The following is a 24,232-nucleotide window of genomic DNA, read 5'->3' as shown; positions in this document are numbered from 1 at the left end:
CTTCAAATTTTCTTGTAATGAAAAATATTTCCAAGTATAATCTACTGAAATGTTAACAATCAGCCCTTCCACATTGCAGTGGAAGAGACTACTGGACTAGGCTCAGCTTTTTTGCTGTCAGAAAATGCCTGAGTGACCTTCCAACTCAGAGGACACTACTTATCTGTCAGCCATTCTCAGTAATACCCTAAGCCTGTATTATAAATTCCCCTTCACCAAAATAATCACTTGATTAATTTGCACATCAATGACAACATACGCAGGGTCCAACCCAGAAAAGATCTGAGAAGCAAATCCATTTAAGAAAATACACCAAGCTACAGAACATTTTCAGAACTTTAGGCTTCTCCTTACAATCCCAACACTCCTATTTCTTCAATTTCTGTATTTGGAAACTCTCAAAAGAACACGTGTAAATTGATTTCCTAGTAATAAAAGTAAAATAAAACAAAACTCTTGCATATGTTCCCATGCAAGCCCAGAAATACATGGTGCTCTATACCTTTCAGGTAGATTCCAGGCAGATGTTTCTAAAACTAAAGTTGAACTCAAGTAACATCAGTTAGAAGCCATGTCACCTCTTTTCAGCATTAAGCTATAAAGGGAGTATCACTCCAAATGGGAGAAAGAACACAAACCCATGCAGCCAAGAATCAGGTACTGGTCACTGGAAGAATACAGAGTGCAAAAGAACTCAGCAAGTGCCACCTACCCATATATCGCTTCGTCTTCCGGGCTGGGTTTGAGAATTGTCCGTGTAACTGCTTTTGGCTGAGGCACTAAATGTAAAAGAAAGACGAAAGAAGTTACAGAGATATTGAAAAAGTTAAAAATGGCAGCAAGCTTTAGCTATCAGATAGCGATCAAACCCTTAATGCCAAAGATTAACACAAATTTAAAAATCAAGCATGTCTGACAAAAATTCATTTATTTATATTTTTTTAATTCTTGAAAAAGAACAGCAAGTTCAAGGAAGGGATACACAACTCTTTCAGGCAAGCTAGATCAGACTTTATTCGTCTGCTTAGGCACTAGGCTAACAGCAGGTGTTCTAGGAGAGTATTTGCTTTTTTCAGGTGGTATTTCTAATAAGCAACTGCTGTCAAATAATAGCAGGTGTTTCTTCCTTGCACCACAAAGCAAAGACAGACCTCTTCTCTGTGTGTCAAGGTGGGGCTGACATGAAGAGCATACCAGCTTTGTCAATGTGGTTGAAGGAATAGACATTCTGTGGCCAGGGGAAAAAAAGGCAACCAAAGCCTTCAGGTTCTCACCTGCTGGGTCATCTTGGTACTTCATTTCTTTGTTTGAGTCTACAGCTGTAGCAGCAGGAGTAGCAATGTCACCAGTTGATGTGAATGGAGTAGGCATTGCTCCCATTCTGGACATCCTACTGGAGGGATCCTCTTTTGCACTAAAAGAAGGAAACAGAAAAAAAGTCAGATAAGAATGCATGTATTTGAATAACAACTTTGACAAGCATGATAAAAGTGAACTAGAGAAGACCCATTCTTACTTTGGTTTCTCTTTCAGTTTTTCATTGGATGAATGTGAATCTAGATCAGAATGATGTAATCTGTCATCTTGAGGGGAGAATGATCTGTTTGACTCTATTTCAGAAATATCTGTAAAGAGAGTGGCAAATCAAGAAATGCATGATTTGTTTAAGTAATCTGCTCACCTGATCACCATGTGCATTTACAAAGTTTTCACATACAAGATACACTGAATATTTCAGCCCACTCTTGTTTCAAGATTTGACAAAGGTTCAAAAAGTGCCTTTTAGTGCTTCCACCCCTCCACCCTCCCAAAATATTTCAGGAAGGTCTCACACAACCTTTGAGAAATACACCCACATCACACAACTTCTTTGAGCATACCACAGTTGCATTCGCTAGTGTTAGCAGGCTTTGATTTGAGGTGTTATGGAGGTTTCCAAACTGGAGACCACCTTCACATCAACAGTCCTCACATCATTGCCCTCCAGTGGCAAAGGAAACAGTGGCCCTTGGTTTTGAACTGCACCTCAGACTTCACACTACAGAAAGTTCCACCTCATATTCTGACACCAGAAAAGCAAGTATCTTGTTTGAAATAATATAACATCCTGCTCCCCCAAATATTCTGAGCACTTCCCAAAGCAAGATAATGCTAAGAGATACAGCTCATACACTTGAATAGAACAGGTACTAGGAATAGACACCAGTTACCCAGGGGCACTTAATTTCCTCTTGTCCTGACATTTCTTCCCTCCATTTGAATGCTGCCATGAATGTTAATGCCCTCAGAAGCAGAGACCAGTCCAATGCATTTGTTTTCAAATTTTTTATTAAAGCATCTGATTTGCTTGTTCCAAGAAATAAGACTGATTTTGCCAAGACCAACATTGGTTCTTCTATCTCTGCCCCTTCCTAAAATGTAATTATATGGTTACTACAAAATTATTTTCACCTAAAGAAAGGGGACTTGATGCTTAACAGACTATTACTTAGGTTTGTTTGTGTTTCATTATTTTTCTTAAAGAACCTAATATCACTCTACCACAGCAAAACAATATAAGGTCCATTTTGTCCTTGCACAGAGTCCAGAACTTTGGATCCACATTAAACCTCACCATCCATTTCTGAGTCACTGTCGTTCAGTGAAGGAATGTTGAGCAGTGTCTGCTTTCGGTCCCTGAGAACAACCAGCTGGAGTTTCCCACGTGATTTCTCAATCAATTTTCGGGCATCAGCTAAAGACATGTTCTCTGTCACTGTACCATTGATCTGGACATAAAAAGGCAACAATAACAAACAAGTCCACATTGTGCTCAAGTTTAGTAGTGAACTTGACTATAACGTGACTTAGTTCAGAATAACCACCAAAACCAGTGCCTGCCAAACTGCTAGCAGTAAAACCAGAACAGACCTTGAGAATGATATCTCCTTCATGAAGGTTGCCATCTTTGGTTGCTAGGCCAGTACGGGTCATTTCTTTTATGAAGATCTGACTTCCAAGACGGAGTCCATATTCTGGAACCAAAAAGATAATGGACTATAGCTTAAAAGATGAACAAGGATGCATTTTTAAAAAAACTACACAGTGCACATGCATCAAACACCATTATACCATGAGAGGAAAAAAAAAAAGAAAAAAACATAGGCCTAGTAAATCCACTTCACCCTAAGCTGAGTCTCTGATATCTGTGCTGCCATCACAACATGAACAAGCAACAATCCAAAACCAATTACAGTTGGACGATTGGTCTGTACCTCCAGCAGCAAAACTACGCCTTTGTTCTGGAGCTGCTTATTAACATACTGGACTACCTTCTCTCTGATTCATATTTTGCATGGCATGGGGGGGAAAAGGTTCAAAAGGCACTAATAGAAGTATTTATTTTCATCAGTTACTGCATGCTGACCCTGTCCTATCCATACTCCAGAAAATGTCTTGGTTATTTCAGGCAAAGAAATTTTTTTTACTCCCCTGCCCCCTTTTTACCCTGTGATCTAAATTACTTGGGTCAGTATATTTGCTATTTAAAACGAAAGGCAACATCCTTAAAATATGTGCATCCTAGAACAACAGAATGTTGTTCTCCTTTAAAAAATCACAACATTTCAGCAAATCTGCAATGTATCCCTATGAATGGCAGAAATTATTACAGTATAGCTAAACATAAAAGTTAACAAATGCACCTTAAATTTCTCATTATTTGTATACCTATCTGCATTATCTTTACAAGTGGAAACTTTACATGCAGAGGAAGAAGAGGAAGAAGGAGAAAGGATTGTTGCCAGACTCAATGAAAAAAAGAGATTGACTCCTGCATACGAAGTTTAATTAGGAAAAAATTCTTAAAATTACAACAGGGCAGAATAGGAAAAAGCCCAACAACCACAACCAACCCCTCCAGAAATAAACCATCACCTCCCAAAAAAAATCCCAAACAGAAAAGAACGCACAACCTAATCTCAGACATGCTTTCCAGCACAAGTCTTTATTTCACAGTGAAAAAAAGGTCAGGCTTTTGGCTTTCATTTATATTCTTCAATACTCAGCAAAGAAAGGCTGAAATACTGCTATTTCAGTATTTCAGCTGCTGCTATGTCAGTATTCTTTAATGACCAGAACCAAACAAACCTTATTATTAAAGGCAGAGTCTACTCTTCACCCTTTCTTAGCAAACCCTTTTGTAGTCATGCCAAATGTAATCTGAATCATGATCAGATCCACGTTTTCCATCAGAACCAGAAGAAAAGGGCAGAGAAAATGAAAAACCAAGGACACAGTGGCTTGAAAGACTGAAATGATGTTGGTGAACAAATCTTTTTCAAAGGTAAAGTTCAAGGTGCTTAGGAGAAAGCATCCCAAATCAGCCAGGAAGAATGAAAGAACAACTTAAACTATCAGTTAGAAAAGTAAACACTTAACCTGTAATTTTACAGAATTACTTTCTGTAAAAGCAGAAAGTAATTCTGCTCTTCTCCTTTCCCTACCAAAACCCACGTTGTATTGAAAGTTGATTCCTCTCCTCCCCTACTATACCCACCTTCATTATGTCTGCCTTTTGTTAGGAGAACACTGATTGGTGGATCCTGCGGTCCAATGTACTCATGTTGGTGGTGTATTTCAGGTGAAGGACTGCGGGAACGAAGCCTGTCCCGACTACGACTCCTCATTTCCCTCCCATATCTAGGATCAGATAAAGATCCATGACTGTAACTGGGTGGACTATAGTCTCCTCTGTAGTCTCGTTCATAGCCACCATCCCTGTCGATGCTCCTTCCCCTGCTCCGATCTCTTCTGTAGTCTCGATCCAAGCTCCTGTCAACGCTCCTACCACGACTTCGATCACGGCTGTAGCTGCATTCCCTGTCACGGTCTCTGCTTCGGTTACGCCCTCGGTCTTGCTCATCTCTATAGCTCTGATCCAGGCTGTTTCCCCAGCTTTGGCTGCGCCCTCCATTCCCACTGTGCCAGCTTCTCTCACTATAGCCGCTTCGAGCACTTTTGCCATCAAATTCTGCATGGTCATCCATTACATCTAAAGCTCTGTCCTCATAGTCAAGGGAGGGGCTTCTCTTCAGCGCAGCAGCCTGCACTTTCCTTGGTCTTTTCACTACCTGTTCAGTACAATATGAAACAAACAAACAAACAAACAAACAAACTCCTATCAAAGATGAGAATGTGAAATTGAACAGATGAATATTCTTCATGTTTCAAATAGAGGTTGGGGAAAAAAAGAAGCAAAAACAATCTTCTATTTATTATTGGACAAGATCTATTGTATGCAGGACATCATCTGTCGCACATAACTTCTATTTTGTACCACTCGTTATCCAGTAAAATAAACATTATAAAATAAACATTTTATTCTCAGTCTTTCAACAAGATAACTTTGTGATACTGTTAATTAACTTCCATTTGTTTCACCTGCAGAAACTATGTCTTTGTTTTATTTATTTTGTACTTTGTATCTGGCAAAGGACTGCTTTGCTTTATGCCTTTAAAGCACACTTTATAGAAGAAAACCAAAATCCTGACTGGTTACGCGGGTACATACCACTGCACACTGAATACATTTGGAATTTACTTACGATGGTGGCCACTTTTCCACTTTTCCTAAGCTGCTGAACTGCAAAAGAATGCAGAACATTTTCCATCGGGGTCCCATTAACTATGACCACTCGGTCATTTTCTCTGGAAATGGGGAGGGAGATAAAAAATGAAAGAGAGGATTTAAGAGGAGTCTTCATGAAAACGGCAGAACAAAATCTTTTTTTCTTTTTTTTCAGAGGGAACCTTTAAATTTCATTCAGTTTAACAAGGAGTTTTGCTTTAAAACTGTGTTTGCTATATAAACACTACAGTATCTGAACATTAGAACCAGTTTTCAGTGCACCTAAAAACCAGACATTGAGCAGCACTATTTTTGTGTATATACTGTGTTCAGCTTAAGTACCTTGCCCTAATGTTTTTTAAAGAACATTTGTGATGAGTATTAAAACTTCTTTTTTAATTCTTTCAGGACTCCTAGTTTTTCACACCTAGTGCTAGACTTCTTTCACATAAGAATCTCACGGAAGCTTCAAACTGCTGCAGCCATACCTAACAATATTTAGGCAAATATTGACAAGTACAACTGCAGGACATTTTTCTGAAAGCCTGGTGCTCAGGTCCCATCCACTCTGTAGAAAGGTGATTGGGAGGAAAAAAACCCCAACAGAACTGTAATACACAAAAAGTCCTCCCTGCCCTAAAACATAGGCCAACTGAGATCACCAACTTTTCTGATCTCCTGCATATCAAATAGACCACTAACACCTAACTCACGTAACCCCCTATGAGATAGCCCCATAACACCTATTAATTTAGCCCCATAAAATTCATAAAGGCATTTCAATGCAAAAAGTGAAAAAGATTAAAAAAACCTCCAAATTACCACTCCTCATACTCCTCATATTGGTTTATCCTAGTGACTACTCAGTCACTAACCTTACAGTCAGAGCATTAGCTCAACAAATTACTGGTTATTTTACCATTTTCTGCTAGATAAAAGAAATCTTTGGTACCAACTATTTTATCTTCATTACAATCAAATCACATCAAAATCTTCTTTTTAAATAAGAAGATTATATACTCTAGGCCTCCATTTGTAAGGCACTTTAACTCCTAAATGAATTTTGTGCCTCTTTTCATACCCTTCCAATTCCTTTTAGTGGATGAGTATGCCAGAACAGCAGGCTATATTTCAATATCAGTTTCATCCAGGTTTATGCAAGAATTAAAATAGCTCTCTGGACATACATCCAAAGACAGTATTGAACTTAATGTTGTAATATTATATCACAAGATCCATCTACTTGTGCTCATTTTACCCTAAAAAAGATAATAGGATTGTTTCACCCTTACACTCTCAAGGTTAGGCCTGTATTCCTTGATTTGCTAGACAAACAGCTTTGCATTCATTTTTCTTCAGAATGTGTTTTGTCTGAAAGTGCCCGAGTATCTTGGTATTCCCTTGCCAACAATTTACCTATGATCTTTCATAATTTCTGGACATGATTTCATTCCCAAATCAAAAGTGATTGGATGACAGTGGTGGTGTGCAGGGATCTCTGCTACAAAATGTCAGATTTGTACAATTATGTTAAAAATGGTTTGTTACATGCTTTACAATCACCCTATTATTTAGCAACTCAACAACAACTCCCATGTCAGCCATTTCATTATCTGACCAAAAATTAATGTTTGCCAAAAAGGACAGAATCTACTCTCTTGAATTATTATTACTGCACAATTATTTGGCATTCTTTCAAATTGTCTAGTCCTCATCAGGTATTTCAGGTCAAAGGATGAAAAACAGATGTAGGATAGAAACTCTCAACCTACAGATTTAAAATCGTTTCTACATGATAGATGCTGCCTCACCAAGGATGAAACTATCAGACATACAACAAACTCTTTATTTCCATAATCTTTTTTTTCAGATATAAAATAAGTATTTAGCAAACCTTCTTTGGGCTGACTTAAGTCATTCGTAGAAACTAATGACTGATCACTAAACGTGTTTACTGGAGGAAGAACAAGGAGGATGTTTTAAGATACTAACTATTTCTACTGTTTCTTTAAATGAAATGCAATCTTGAAAGAAACACACTTAAGTGTTAAAGACTTTTCAACACCACTGAAATTTAATTATCTTACCAAACAGCAACTAACACCTCTATGTAAAGTTTACTTGTTTAGGTTGTCTTGGGTTTTTTTGTAAAGAGACATCTAGATTTTCAAGAGGGCACCAGATCTTGAGGGGATTAAATCACTAAGATTTCAACCAAGTGTTTCTAAAGGTTTTATGTATTCTATAGCCATGCCCCTCAAAATGCCAGATAGAGAAAAAAGTGCTTACTGAAGTAATCCATCTGCTGGACCACCTGGGAGAACATCCGAAATGACTATCGATGTTTCACCATTTTCAAAATGAGGGTTATCTCTGCCGCCAGAAACTGCAATCCCAAATCCTCGTTTTGAATCCTTTACAACGAAACCAAATACAGCAAAACTTGAATACATTGACTGGAATTTTGACAGGGAGGAACATAAATGTTCCCATGATGGCACTCTAAGTAGGTATTAATTAAAATATGATAGCTGCATGCAGAGTGCTACAGAAACACACAGTACCTCTAGATTTTGTAAGAAAGATTTAATTTACACATCCATGTAAACATGATGACAAGTTCCTATTTTCTAAAACCTCTACAGCCTTATGATTGTTAGTAATTAAGTAAAGAACTTACTAAATTTGCCTGCATTTTGCTTCATCATCCCACAGGTTATTTATACCAAATTTATTGTTAGGTGAATCTATTTTGTTAATGATGCTTGGGAAAGTGGAATAGCTTTCCCAGGATCTCATCTTCATTATGATTGCTAAGTAGTTTGTGATAACTACTTCTCAATCAAAATAACAAGATTATGGTTGATTACAAAGAGCAAGTAGTGAACTTATTCATTGTCTATAATCATCCTCTGTCACAATCAGCTACTTTAAATACGTAAATTATGTCAAACCTGTCATCATAGAAATAATACATCCATAGAAGTCCTAAGATGGCGTTCATAAAATCAAAGAAAGGCTTCACAGAATGCCAAGGAAGCACGTCAATAGCACTAGATCTGAGAACTGTTAGTGTAACTGACTGCTGACAGCAAGGTGAGCACAAAACCACACAAGTATAATTTTATCAGCTATTTAACATACACATCATATCACTAAAATTACAAATTATGCTTTTTGAAAAATAGGTTTCAACATAGTGGCAAAGTAACACATCAAATTAAAGTCATGCTTTTCCTCCAACACTCACTCAGCATGCGTAGTTCATAATATGTCACCTCGTGTTCCACTAATGCTGATAGTAAGTGATTGTTTCTTTGAGGAGAAAATTTTCTTTTAAAACAGCACTTCACTTGCTGCACCTTAGTTTTACAGGAAGCAGTTTGATGCTTTACACAAAAACAATATAGATTCAAAATAATGGTAAAATTCAAAGGTAGTGGCTGACACAGCAAGTTCAGTAGCCCTTTGCCATCTCAGTAGCCTAAGTCTGTCTCTGTGGTAAAGAAGTGATGCTAATTTACAGGATACCTGGAAATTACAGGTCCTGCCTACCTCTGTAACCTAAAAACCAACCCTTTCTCAACTATACTTTCTCACGTGAAACAAGCTGTGTAGAAAAGATTGTTATTTCACCTTGGGTCATCAAGTTCAGTTCATTGCAGAAGACATGAAAAAATTTGGGCAGCTCAGTACAGGCTGCTCACTGAACCCAATCATCAGAACAGCTGGGAAGACCACCACCACTGAAGCCAAAATGCACACCTGGTACTGTGGTGTGTCAGCCTAGCTATTAAAGAACACAGACAGAAGTGCTCTATTTTCTTTAATTCAAACGGACTCCACTTGATGAGATACTTCCTCTTTTCTTAGAAAAAAACATTAAAAGTGACAACTATAGTCCACCTGTTTTATAAGTTTTAATGACAGTGTTTTGCCACTGGGTTCTACACTAGTAGATATTAAAGTATATTACAAAAATAAAATCAGTGGAATCCTGTTCAGTGATTATTACAAAGCTTGGACATTAACCACAACCTGCTTGGCAGAACCATCTGCTTTATTTTTAAGACTCTTCAAAAATGATTTTAGCTCTGTGGCTGACATGTGGTATATTATACTGTCATTATAAAGACCAAACAGTAGCAAATATAGCACTTAAACTGTTAATTGAATTTACTCTTAACATTAAAGAGTCACACTATTTTACGAGCAGCAACTAAGCTTTAAAATAAAAAACATATCTGATTTGGACAAGTAATTAATCCTATTCTAGACTCAGATATGCTAATAACATCAACTGCAAAACATATTCAGAGTAAACCAGTGCTTGAATATTTGAAAACTAAAAATATAACAGGCACTCACTCACCTTTTGTAAGGTCACTGTGTACTGTTCCCATATCAGCTCTTCCATGCCTGGGGCCTGTTGCACACAGAAACCAATTAGTAAAACACACAGTATGTAACTATTTAACTTAAAATATGAAATACCCCACTAAAGCACAGGTTTAAAAATAATATGCATATTCTAATATTTTGGGAGAATTCGTATGAAATTTATGTATTTCAATTAATGACAATTTTTCTTTAAAAAGGCAAAAAATATTAATAGGTCCAGGGTGGTACAATCCCTTCACGTTTCACTGATTTAACAGCTCATTCTCATTTTCTGGAAAAGTCTTATTCAGCAAAAGCATTTAATTCAGATCAACTAGCATTCTATAGCCCTGATTCAAACAACACATAAAATACTTATGGAAGACCTTTCCGTCCCAGTACGCAGTAAGATTAGCAGTTGAAAGTGAGGTTTTCAAAATGAACTAGACTTCAGATCTCTTGCTTCTTGTTCATGTGGTTTTAAGAAAATGTTTTGTCCACTATGAATTTCATAACTAAATATTTAGGTTCCCATCAAGAAATGAAAATTTACAGGAAAACGCAATGTATCACTATATAGTACAGGTATAGCCATTTCTGTGACACTTCTCAGAAACACTTTTTTTCCACATTGCCAGTTAAAACTGATCATGAACTGATCACTTTATCTTACATGATATAACCTGAAATCTTTCCAACATCACAGCCTAAAATATAATACAGAATAATCACCCAGCTATGATGCACCATATAGTACACAGCCAGCCCCTTCAGTGTCTGCCCTGTAAAACCAGGAGAAAAATGAGCCACATTTGACACACTGCAAATATTTCAAAATGGAAAGCATCCATTGCAGAAGAAAAATCCAGACATTGCATAAGTATATGCATGCACATACTCAATCAATAGATTTTATTTGCTTTTACTGAAAGTGGTCTTCCTTTATCTCAGAAAATCAAATTTCAGACAGAAGCTCAGTTCAGACTTAATGGTCTTTTTAAGGCATCACAGGGAGTACTGACAACTAAACTCCAAAACAATAGAGAGAGAAGTGACACAAGAAGGGTATGCCTGTACTTTAAGGCATCCCTTGCATTTTCAGAGTAAGACTTCTGGCAGTGCAAAACTGTTCAGCAAGCTATGGATGTTATTTCTCATATGCAAAAAAACTCCTTGATGCATAGCTCCAGTTGATTCTGTGGACCCCAAAGAGGAACTAGATTTACATTTTCCATTGCATATTCACTGTATTGAAAAACAAACTTAATTTTAAGTCCTGCTCAGAGATCTTGAGGGAATATGCAAAACATTCAGCATTCTCACCAGGAATTTTACAACACTGAAGAGTGTTAAATTTCCACTGTTCTGCCAGAAAATGAACAATGGAAATCCAGTTTCCAGAACCATTGGGGTCTAATTACAAATAGATGTACAAGATGATGGCTTATATTAAAAATAATACATATAAGTAAATATTTCTAAATTTTGACTTGTCTAGATCAGACAAGAATGTGTTCATAACTATCAGTATTAAAACATATGTGTCTTGGGGTCAGTCTTGAATGTGCTGAATCACATAGTGAAATTATCTCATATTACCATTTAACCAGCTAACATGTCTAAGCTTCCAGCTATCTGAAACTGAACTCACTAGATATATTCCCTTACACAGAGAATCTTTTCCACAAGTGAAAAGTTCCTCCTTAACTAAGCTGCTCTTTTGAACAGCTGTGATGCTGCTGTAAATGGAAGTAGTCTGACTAGGCTTGCTTGTCTGGCATGTAGGAAACAGTTTACCTACTACTGACCCTTCCTACAGTCCTGCTTTTCTACATATTTTTAAGCTCTGCAAAAAATAAGTCTGTGCTAAAGAGGAGACTTGGTGTCATTTAAATTCCAGCTGACTTCACTGAATAAAATTCTACAAATGAAAATCAGTACCAAATGATGGGTAAAATTTAAAGGACAAGCAAGTGGATCCAAATTTTGTAGAGGATGGAAAATCTTTTCCATCCTCCTCTTGGTAAAAAAGCCTCAACAACTTAGACATAACATGAACATCACTTAAATTCAGTTTGCACTGTATGCAGCTCCTACCAACACTACCTCCCAGCCAAGAATACTGAGGCCAGCTCTGAGCAGGTGCAAGAGTAACACAGGCAAAATGCAGTCGTGGAGAGCTTACTACCCATGGGGACAAAGACAGGCCTGAGAAATGGCTGCTTATTCAGTACCACACTGCAGGAAAAGGACTAAGGAAAGCACTGTAAAGATATCAGAGATGGATGTAAGGGTATGAAAAAGGAAACTTACGAAAATTTCCTTCCAGAAAACTAGGCCTTCCATGAGCAGTGGCATAAGTATAACCTTGTGCACAAGTGGAGAGATGTATCAAAGCATCAGAAGCCTACAGAGTTAAGTTTTCTTTGCTCTGCCAAATAAGCCCTATGGTATCTGGTCAAAAAAAATAAGTAGTAAGAATGAAAGAGAAACTACTGCCTACAGACACTAAAATTAAGGTCTTTCAAGATACCAAGCCTATAGTATCATCTCATTTGTACCTACAAAAAGTTCGTCATAGTATCAATGACTGTTTCAGGTACATTCTGTGTAAATTTTGGGGGTTTATTTTTACCTTGAAACTGTTACTGAAAACTAAACAAAAGATAATTAAGCAATTCACTTTTAAATTCGCAAGTATTTGTTAAAGTAATCCCTTTTTTGAAACTGCTCCTTGGGAAACTGTCTCCCATTTGCTGTACACTATCAGGGAAGGAAAGCACACGATGTACTTGCAAAGCTGATTTTGTACAATGTAATTACCAAGACAACATGACTAGTTCTGCTGTACTGATAAAGCAATGCAGGCTCTGCAACACAGTTCAGAGAACTGAATGGTCACCTTGGAAGCCCGTAAGGCAAAAACAATCTCTAAACAATAATCTCTTTAACATTATGAAGTGTACTGCTGCTTGCCATTGTCATGACGCTAACCCATACCGTCAGATTAATGGAGAAGATTGAGAGGGAGGGAGAGACTACAAATGTTACAAATCATCAGACGGGGACTTGATCAAAACTAATATCTAAGTCTCCACCCAAATTGCAAAATTCCTGTACTCCTCCTTTAGTGATGTGACTCTCTGAATGCATCAAGTGATGAGTTATGAAAAGCCTTCATCACCTTGCCAATTTCTTCATACTTCATCGGTAAGGAAACACAAAGGGATCCTGAGCAGCTTGTGCATCCCTTACAGGATCGCAGTTTCACTGCAAGATTGCACACCAAAACACTGGAGAGAGAAAGGCAGGCAAAATGGTTAAGAACCCCACCTCCAGTTACTAACAGTAACTGCTTTACAAGTCCACCCAGGTTTCACACAGACAACAGGCTACCTGCAGTAAACGCAAATTACTGTAATTAGCTAGTCTAAATTCATTAGGGACTATAGGCAGTCCATTTCTAATTAGAACACTGCAGCTGGGATTTGCTTAAATCTGTCTAATGCTCATATACTAAAATGACAGGTGCTTTCTACATACCCAAAATAGACTGCTCAGCAGAATCTTTGGCCGGAAACTAGTCGAAGTGCTAAAATCGCCTGTGTGCTACAAACAGGCAGCTGTTGCAGCTCTAACTGACAGAGATTTATGCAATTACTTGCTACTGAGAGATCACTGAAGTCAAACTTCATTCACGCTGAAAAAAGAACAAAACCAGAAGACGTGCCACAACAATCATCTGGCAATAAAAGTGAGCTGGAGAGCGGAGGGATACATGAGGGGAGGAGGGGAAGAAAAGACATAGAGCAAGATGCAACAAAAAGCAACTCACGTGCCCTTTCAAAATCCCCAACTTTTTGACTGCATGTGACCACATTCTCTGCAGAGCCTGAGCTGTCTTCATTGTTGCAGGATATAATCTGTGAGGGAATGCCGCACATCCCGTCTTTTCATCTGTTTCCACCACTCAACACGGTTATGTAATTCTAATACAATCGTGGCCTACATACTCAAACAAATCCCGCCGTCAGTTTCACACAGAAACACACCAAAACCACAGCAGGGAAATGTACTGTGAGTTTAACTAACTCCCAGTTTAAGAGATCCCAGGAAAATTCAGTGCTGTAATCTTATGTTTGTTCGTTTTCAAACGAAGTGTCAAAACCAGATCACTATGCAGCACCTTATTCTTCTTCCAAGCATATATGGGTTCGCCCCTCCAGGAACCTAATTTAAACTTAAAAGAAAAAAGGCTTAAGAAGCACAGTGCAGATGATCTGAAAATTCGTATATTGACTATAATGTTTTACAGCTTTTGCAGAACTGTGTGGGCTTGGCTCCAGCAAGCAAAAAGAGAAATAGAGACAAAATTATAATTGCTGCAAATAACAGTGTTTGCCATCAAACATTCAGTAAGGTATTTGGAAGAATGATATGCTAATCGTACAGCCAAACAGATAGGGTACTTTATTGGAAAATAGGTCAAGCTATCACTCCCATTTATGCTGCATGAATGCTGTGAAATTTAAGCCTCAAGTGAACTTTTCCCCTAGACTTTATGTAAGTTTTACAGGCAGTGAATAGATAGGAACACATGCCAAGTTTCATACACAATGCTAACTAAAACCTCCATACATAGATTTCATTTTTCACTAGTAGACCAATTTTACCTGCTAAAGAGTATTAATTCAGACAGCAGTGGAAAACATGAAGGGTTGTGGTTTTGGTTTTTTGGTGGGTTTCTTTTTTGGGGGGAGGGGGGCCACAGATGGACAACGCCTGTGTTCAAGTTCTTCCATTCAAAATGAAGGCTGAATTCAGCATTCTGTGTTTTGACTGTGACCCCATCTCTGCACAAGCCAGCAGAACTAGGATGAACACAGGTTTGCACTTTCAGCCCTGAGGTGCCAAGAGTGAACACCAAGGGGATCCAGGAGAAGCACACTGACTCTAGCCCCTGACTCAGGCTATGCACTTGGACATGAGTAAGACTATTATTAGAGTTTGGTCAAAATAGTTTAGAATCTCCATCAACATTTCTAAAGAGCAAACACATTCCTCTCAACAGACTCACATTCATAGCTTCCAAAACAGTTATTTATTTATTTATTTTTACAAAAAGGGCAGGAAAAAGAAACAAATGTAAGTATGTCTTTGAGACTTCTCTAGTCCTATTTTCTTAGCTTTTGTTTTCCTCCCCCTTGCCCTGAAAAAGCTTCAAAAGCACTCCAAATAGAGAAGAAAAGACCATGATGACATAGAGAATAAAAATGGTGAAACATAATCTGTGAGCTGTTGCAGTTGTAACAGCAAGGACTCTTCTTTCTTGGTTTTGGACTATCTTTTTCTCTAAAGGAACATCATGAGAAAAACAGATGGATTGACTCTACCAAAATTTAAACCAAAATTTTTCTGAAAAGAAATTTAAAAAATAGTCAGGAAAATTAGGAATGTTGCTGCAAGTGAAGAGACCAGAGAGTTAACAGAAAGATGCAGGTATTTGCATTCGGATATTTCATTCTGAAGGAAAACAGTATCTCCAGAATAGGAATACCTCAATTCAATTCTTCTGAAGTGAGATAGAAAAAAATTATTTTTTTAAACTAACAAACAAGCATTGTTCCAGACACTGTCCTTCCGCCTTATCTACACGCCTCTTTACAAAAACCAACTATAAAGGGAAATTATAGCCTAACTTCACTCCTAGCCCAAGATTACAAAGGCAAATACAACCCTTTTGCATATCACACCTATTATCCAGACATTTAAAAGTGAAACTCCTGCTTAAAAGCAAGCTCAATTCCAATGACAGATACACACTCTGGTTCTTTCTGGGAGTCTATTCTGACAATAAAATGTTTGTGAATCATGTGGGGAAAGAAAACTAAGCATGATGATCTGTCTTATAAACTGGGAATGTGAAAACAAAAAGAGAGCTTCCAGAAAACTCAATACAGCAACCTCAGGATGTCACAACAAGATCTTACAGCAGTAGGCTGCATCTCTCCACTCACCCTGGTGGAAGTTTTACACCTAGCACTATGTTTTGATCTCTTCCTCTACAGACAAGGAAGAAAAAGAGTGTTTCCTCACACATAATCTATACAAGCAAGACATAATCTGTTCAAGCAAGCAGAAAGGACACCTGAAACAGTCTTCTTGGCTCCATTATGGAGTAACACAAAAAAAGAGGTCCTTGCCCTCCACCTTTTCCTGTTCCCCTTCATCTGCTGCTATGGACATAGCATAGAAACCTTGAAAGCTGAGTCTAGGCTTTCCCTAAAGACAAGACTCCTACAATGAAGATGATCAAGAACTTCAAGCTTAATGGAAAGCTACCCACTTGTAAAAGACAGAGAGCCAGGGACTCTTCCAGCCACTGATAAGAGCAGCCAGGTGGCAGGACTCCAAAGCTGCATCAAGACATCAGTATTCCTGGTCTCAAAAGACCAGGTACACTATCAGAGGAATCAGAAACTGCCCTTACACGTCACCTGCCCTCATAAAGGCAATTATGACAGACAAAAAGGGATGGCCCTAGATTTACAGGCTTTCAAAGATCCTGATTCACTTCAATTTCTGGATGACACTAAAGAAATGTTCTCTGTAGAGAGTGGAGGCTCAGTGATATGAGAAGCAATCTATACATCACTGTGTGGTGTGAAGGACCACACCTCCTCTTTTTCAGCTGAATGCCATAGCCTAGGTTATTAAAGATGTCTACAAAATGATGATGATGTAATACAAGTTGCATAGCCAGAGCTTGCCAAGTATTCTTAACATAGTGAAAAGTGGCTGAAGAGGAACAGGACCTTACCCAGGCCTTGCCCCTTCAGTGAGGAAGGCACTTGGAAGAAGGGTCCAACTGATGTGTTCCCATGAATTATCTGTATATAATACAGCAGATCTTTGACTAGGATCCAGGAAAATGAGAAAAAACCACTTGTACCCATGGATCTTTCACAATACAGCCAACATCTCACACAAAAGGAGGTACCTTATTTTCTACCAACAAATGCTCTGATTCAGAGAAGCATATCCTATTTTTCATATAGGTTCCTGCACCAATACAGCAGCTCCCAGAAGACCAACAGATCCTCCTGAAGAAACAGGTTCCCAGAATGATGAATGGCTTAGAATAAAGAAAGAGAAGTAATAAAAAATGGTTTGCAAAAGAGATCCACTAGAAGTAATACATAATTGCTCTTCAACAATGGCAGAAACTCCTTCTCTTTCCTTCTAGGGGCATGAAGAAGAAATATAAGGGACAGCTCCATGTTAAAAGATCATCAATTCTACTTTCCCATCCCAGTAAAATCAAAATGGTTGTTAACATCACAATGGGCTATATTATCAGGATGCAGGAAGTTGGGGAAAAAAAGTCACATACTGTACATGTAAGTATACTTCTGCACTGGAATGGAAATTTTTGAAGAAGAAGAAAAAAATTCACATAGAAATGAGCTGTGCAGACAATCCTTTCTTCCTCTTCCCTCTAAAGGAGAATTATCAGTTACATATAAGGTTTGCTTTCACCCAAATTACTCAACAAGAACAAATATTAGCAAAATACTTTTGCTCTACTGGCAAGGTAACAAACACATTCATCAGCAACCGGGCTCAGTGGAAGTTGTCCCTGCTCATGGCAGGGGGGTTGGAATTTGATTATTTTTAAAGTCCCTTCCAACCCAAATCATTCTGTGATTGTGTATTATCAGACTTCGTGTGAGAAATATTTTTTCTACAAAATGCATATAGAAACAGCAATCTGTAGGCCTGCCTAAAAAGACCTAAAGAAGACATAAATTGAGCATAATGTTTGTAAAAATTTGTTTTTCATAGATTAAGTTGAATGTCACTACACACAAACACGAACTATTTTTCATGTAAAAGACAAGCTACTGTTTAAAGCTTTTCTTAATCGTATTTCACTCAAAAGTTATACCATTCACTTGCTATAAATTGTAAATTCTATCTAAAACAGTACTGGCAAATGCTGCATGAAGTACAACAAGAGTATTCTGGGCATTCACAAACCAATCTTTACTTCCTAAGTTTCATGAAAACTTTTAAGATGATCAAATGAGAACTGTTAACTAAATAATAATGAAGGGGTCTTTTGTTTTACTTCTTTCAGGAATAGTATGAATCATGACAACAATGCCCACAGTAACTGACGTTGTGCTCAGCACTATTTCACTATGAATTTTGCTTCCAGTTAGCAGAACTACTACTTCTTACAAAATACCCAGTACTAAACCTCTTAGCTGCAGCGCCAAGCGCATAAGTTAGGTTTCTTGACTTCAATTCAGGTAGCCTAAGTGTTGTGCAAGGAAGCCAACACACAGATTTTCTCCATTTCTGTCAAACACAAGTCTTGCAGGTCAACAGCCCCTGTAATCGGAAAACGGGGATCAACCTTCTCCCATTGTGGGAGGTTTTAGCCAGCTAACAGATGAGGGAAAATTCCAGGGTGGCAGAACCTGCATTCATTTCTACCTCTTGCTGCACACTACAAATGCCTTCCAGACTGCAAACTGAACCAGAATCCACTCCTGTCCAGAACTGGCGAGATGAAGGGCAACAGCACAGTTCACCAGGCTATTGAGAATATTAACTGACAAACACATCTAGGTCTCATTTGCATTGTAGCCCTGATATTAACATTCACAGCATAATGCCCCAGATCTCCCAGTGCTCAAAAATGGTTTAACGAATAAGCCCAAGGGGATGGAAAAAGGTTGCACACACAGAGAAGATTTATGCTGATCTGGATCTTTGACAAGTTGTGTGCTTTTTAGTGCAATATATCACTTCATCCAGCTCACAGCATTTCAATGACAAACGATGCTTAAATGTAATGAAGGAAATCACACAATCAGCCCAGGGCAGCAGCCCCTGCAGTAGCATTCTTCAAATGGCTCACAGTGATGAAACAGCACCCCCAGTTGAGGGAATTTTTGCAGAAATTTGCGCAAGCACAGGAAAAGAACGCCCATCAAAACAGAGGCATGAGATTTGAATTTCATAAATATTTAATTTTTCTACAATTCCAAAATAGAAAGGGACTAACCCTGGACACCGAAAAGAAGACAGTAAAGAATGTGGCATTAGGCATCCTTTTGCTGGATTATGGTATAGAGTACATAATCTCTGGATAGTTTTTTTTGTTTCAACTCTATTAAAAAAACCACCTAAATAAAAATGGGGAGGTGGCATATATAAATATCTGAGTAATGCATACACTAGACTCTTTGGGGAAGGAAAAAAAAGCAACTTCTTTTTCAGGGAATTTTTTTCTGTTCAAGACAGTAAAATACTGTCTAGAAAACCATATTTCCTACATATTTTACCCAAATATTACTAATTATATTGAAAATTTTCAGAAGGTGGGACAAGCACTTTTAAAGGAAGACAAGGGAGAATCAGGATTTTCCTAAAATATTTTGAGGTCAAGTCACAATTCACCTTAGAAATAGCTTACGAAAATTGAAGGTGGGTTGTATTTTTAATCTGTTTGTTCACTTGCTTTCTAGGTGTTTTCTTATTCTTGGACTTGTCAAAGTTTCCTTGCCTCTAAAAATGAGCACCTTTGGAAGTTTCTCACAAGACCAACACCCCTTTTCATCTTTGACTATGCAGTTTTTTCTTCCCCAACACACAACTTCTTAGGCTGGGTACAGCTTTGCGTGGTATGAACTAAACAAATTCTTTCTGACTGTAACAACTTCCACATTTCTCCTGCTCATTTACATGCAGCTCCTTGACTCACTCTGTGAATTCTGCTGTTTAGCTCTTAAAAGCAAGCCAAGACAGCTTTCTAAAGCCACAAAAACATGCTCATTTTTTCTCACTGAATTACTCTCTTGCCATTTCTGTGAGCTGAACTGGCAGGCCAAGGGAGATGGCAGAACAAGTATTAGAACTCTGCAGCTAAGATTGACTCAGACAACAGATGAGGCTTCACTTTTAAGGATGTACCAGGAAATCAAGATTTTATGGAAGAGACAGGTTAAATCATAGAATCGTTTAGGTTGGAAATGTCTTCCAAGATCACTGAGTCCAGCTGTTAACGTAACATTGCCAGGTTCTCCACTAAACCACATCCCTAAGAGTATACTTACATGGCTTTTAAATACCTCCAGGGCTGGTGACTCAATCACAACCCTTGGCAACTTGTTCCAATGTTTGATAACCCTTTCTATGAAAAAATTTTTCTTAATACTCAATCAAAACCTCCTTCTGGCACAACTTGAGCCTATGTCCTCTCATTTCGTCACATTTCATTATCTGGCAGAAGAGACCAGCCCCCAGCTGTCTACACCCTCCTTTCAGGCAGTTGTAGAGAGCAAAAAGGTCATCCCTGAGCCTCCTTTTCTCCAAGCTAAACAACCCTAGCTCCCTCAGCTGCTCCTCACAGCACTTGTACTCGAGACTCTTCACCAGTTCTGCTCCCCTTCGCTGGACACGGTCCAGCAATTCAGTGTCTTGGAGTGAGTGGCCTACAACTGAGCACAGGATTTGAGGTGTGGCGTCACCAATGCCAAGTACAGAGGGACAATCACTGCCCCGGTCCGGCTGGCCACTGCTGATACAGGCCAGGATGCTACCGACCTTCTTGGACACCTGGGCATAGCTGGCACATGTTCAGCTGCTGTCACCAGCACCCCCAGGTCCTTCCCCATTGGGCAGCTTTCCAGACACTGCCCAAGGCCTGTAGCACTGCTTGGCGTTAGGATCAAAGTGTAGGACCCATCTTTTGATCTTGCTGAACCTCATGCTGTTGGTCTCAGCTCATCAACCAAGCCTGTCCAGATCCCTGTACAGAGCCTTCTAACCCTCCCACAGATCAACACTCTTGCCCAATTTGGTGTCATCTGTCCAGATCATCAATTAACATATTAAACAGGACTGGATCCAGTACTGAGTCCTGGGGAACTCAACTTGTAACCGACAATCAGCTGGATTTAACCCCATTCACCACCACTCTTTGGGACTGGCCATCTAGCCAGGAGCATGGAAATAAAGAAACAGATAAAAAACCTTTTGATGGAAAAGACAGGAAAACAGAAGTTCCCAAGTGGCTTTAAGTGGCTACTTAAGAGTATGAGAAAATATATTATACATTCATTGATTGTCCCACTCTATTCTGTGCAGGTGTGGCCTCACCTCAAGTCTTGTGTGCAGTTTTGGGCACCACAATACCTCAATATAAATATTGTATATATAATATACGAAAGATATAAAGCTATTAGAGAGCATACAAAGTGGCTCACAAAGATGGTGAAGGACCTTGAGGGGAAGCCATGTGAGGAGCAGCTGAGGTCACTTGGTCCGTTCAGCCTGGAGGAGACTGAGAGGAGACCTCACTGCAGTCTACAACTTCCTCACAAGGGGAAGAAGAGGGGCAGGCACTGATCTCCTCTCTCTTGCGACCAGTGACAGGACCCAGGGAATGGCCAGAAGTTATGTCAGGGAAGGTTGAGGTTGGATATCAGGAAAAGGTTCTTCACCAAGAGGGTGGTTGGGCACTGGAACAGGCTCCCCAGGGGAGTGGTCACAGCACCAGCCTGACAGAGCTCAAGGAGCGTTTGGAAAATGCTCTCAGGCACATGGTGTGACTCTTGGAGATGTCCTGTGCATAGCAAAAAGTATTTATCTACATATATATATGCACACTAAATACATGTAGCACAGACAAGCAGAAAGCAAGCCTGCTTCCTTCCCCCCCCCCCCCCCCGCTCACGCTGCGTGTTACAAAGGCTTACAAGCCCCAGGAGCAGCGTTGCCCCGTCCCGCTGAGTTTGCGGAGCGCGTCGCGGCGCGGGGCAGGCAGCGGGGCAGGCAGCGGGGCAGGCAGCGGGGCAGGCAGCGGGGCAGGCAGCGGGGCAGGCAGCGAGGCAGGCAGCGGGGCAGGCAGCGGGGCAGGCAGCGGGGCAGGCAGCGGGGCAGGCAGCGGGGCAGGCAGCGGGGCAGGCAGCGGGGCAGGCAGCGGGGCAGGCAGCGCCAGAAGCAGCGGCGCCGCCGGCCGTGACCCGCAGGAGCGCGGCTGTGCCCCGGGGCGCCGCCAGGGGGCGCAGGAGCACGGCGGCGGCAGCGCGCGCTGGGGTACTCCGCGCCGGCGCCCGAGCGCTTTCCACCGCGACAGCTCGTGGAAGCTAAAAAAACAACAAAAAAAACCCCGTGAATTCCCACTAGGCCGAAGTCCTGTTTCAAAACTTTCCTTTCATAGTAAAGATGGCAGAAAACGTGATGTTAAAACAAATTTGTATAGGTGCTTTTTGTTTTCTTTTTTTCCACCTCAAGCCCATACCTTATTATCAAACAGATTTGGGCAGGTTTTTTTGTTTTGGCTGGTTTTTTTATTGATTCCGGTTTTATTAGGTGCCTTTTCACCACATTTATTTCAATAATTAATTGCACTGTTTACTAAAAGGAAATGAGCATATTCCCCATGCAGTTTCATGTTCTGGAAAAAGAGAACATCTGGTATTCCAAAGATAAACCATGCACTAATGTGGACAGAGACACCAAGGCACCATGAAACTAGGTACCCGAAAATTAGCAATGTTACATTTTAGCACTTCACAATAAAAAGCATAGTTACACAGTAACATTTTCAGAGTGAAGCTTTTTCTTCCAAACTGCTTTTCACCTGAACTTAAGCAGTTCACACCTACAGAAAGTACCATGAGGTCCTTTAAGGTCCTGATTTTGCTAAAGAGTAATTTCTCATTACACCAGACAAGTAAACAACACACACACAGGGATTTTCTAAAATTACTTCACTTGTATTTCACAGTGGTTGTGATCTCTGCCAGTCAGAGCAATAGTTAATATTTCAGTTGAGTATGCAGACTAGGATGGTGCCTTTTTAAAAGAGTGATGGTTATCGAACAAACTAAGCTTTCTAGCAGGAGATTCACATTCTCATTCCCTCTCTAACTATTGTGGAAGGGGGTTACTAGAAAAGCAGTCACCAGAACTGCTTTGGTGCTATCGGGAGCAGGTCATCATTTCCCAGGAGCAGGTCATCATTTACCAGGATCAGAAGCAGGGATGGGGGCAAAAAGCAGTATTTATGCAGCAGAGTGTAACAAGTTCCAAACATTAAAACTCAGCATCAATTTACAACCCCCATACGTTATGACAACTAAGAGTACACATGCAAAACTTCTCTGGGATGAGTGGAAGGCACAACAGGAGCAGTTTGCACTTGTTACAGCTGAATTCAACTGCACTTAGATGCATACATATGCATCATCGAAAACCAGTACAATACCCCATTACAAGTGAAACAAAAGCCTGTTCAAGATGGAGAGAGTAAAAAAAAAGAAACTGACTGTACTCAAAACACAGCTGCAAGGTACTCAGGTCTTACCTACTGATAACCTAAAGCTCAAAAATTCAGCTTAGATCTATTCCAGGAGCAAGTTCTCTTCTCTATCTTTGTCCAACAACAGTTCTGTCATTGCCCTGGTAAAATTGTTCCAGTGCTCCCCCAACAGGAAACAATCAATTATTCAAAATTTGTGAGGGAACAGCTTCAATTGAAATAGAAAACTACCATTTGGGGAAAAAACAAAACAGATCTTACTTCCCTGTTCCCCCCCCACCTCCTCCCCAGTTAAGTTATTTTAATTTTTAGAAAACAGTTTCTGCCTCTTGAGAAACAACACTCTAGCAACTAACATTTTTTTCATCAAAGATTTCTTCTTTTTCACATATTGCTCCACAGAGGATAGCCAGAAGCTGTTTTTCCAAGTGTTCTGGGACATACAGCGCCAGTCCAGTGGAGAAGCCTTGGAAACGACCATTTACTTTCCCATAGGTGTGGAAGGGGCTCTCCAGAAAACAAACCTCACCTCATGAGGCACACCCATGTCTTGCAGTAGATTTCTCCACCACCTGTTTTTTAAAAGCTCAGCAAGACTTGAGGGATAAAAACCTGGAAGCCAAGCGATTTCAGCTGAAGATCAAAATTAATTGAGGTAAAATGCTGACAGATCATTATACTTGAATGTTGGATATGTGTATACACACTGGAAAGTGGAGGGTTCATTTGATGTTTCGTTTCCTGAACGTTTTTCCTAGTCTTCCACGCTATCACACAGATTATGGTGCTAGGAAGGTTTTTTTGTACACACTACAAGAAGGTAACTACTGAAGGGACATTGAACTTTCAGTTCACCTGACCAACACTGGCTTTAAAAGCTCTCTCTGACTTAGCCACTCCCATTC

General features: G+C 39.6%; 1 protein-coding gene across 8 annotated transcripts in view; it reads right to left on the bottom strand.

The window, feature by feature from the left end:
- Positions 1-24,232, bottom strand: part of TJP2 (tight junction protein 2) — a 63,525-nt gene that overhangs the window by 12,524 nt on the left and 26,769 nt on the right. For 4 of the 8 annotated variants that reach the window (XM_048292891.1, XM_048292892.1, XM_048292886.1 and 1 more), the window contains 9 exons: positions 9,981-10,037; positions 7,898-8,022; positions 5,586-5,688; positions 4,538-5,111; positions 2,911-3,014; positions 2,615-2,768; positions 1,517-1,625; positions 1,275-1,414; positions 713-779 (listed from right to left, as the gene is read on the bottom strand). In XM_048292891.1, coding sequence (XP_048148848.1) covers positions 713-779; positions 1,275-1,414; positions 1,517-1,625; positions 2,615-2,768; positions 2,911-3,014; positions 4,538-5,111; positions 5,586-5,688; positions 7,898-8,022; positions 9,981-10,025 — 1,421 coding nt within the window. In that variant the 5' untranslated portion in view covers positions 10,026-10,037. Of the gene's footprint in view, positions 1-712; positions 780-1,274; positions 1,415-1,516; positions 1,626-2,614; positions 2,769-2,910; positions 3,015-4,537; positions 5,112-5,585; positions 5,689-7,897; positions 8,023-9,980; positions 10,038-13,172; positions 13,282-13,823; positions 13,927-24,232 lie in introns of those variants that run through there. The other 4 variants (XM_048292887.1, XM_048292890.1, XM_048292888.1 and 1 more) reach the window with 3 other exon arrangements.

This window comes from Corvus hawaiiensis, chromosome Z, assembly GCF_020740725.1.
Source record: "Corvus hawaiiensis isolate bCorHaw1 chromosome Z, bCorHaw1.pri.cur, whole genome shotgun sequence".
Lineage (NCBI taxonomy): Eukaryota > Metazoa > Chordata > Aves > Passeriformes > Corvidae > Corvus > Corvus hawaiiensis.
Note: the sequence above shows the minus strand (reverse complement) of the source record. Positions and strands in the feature narration are given on the sequence as shown.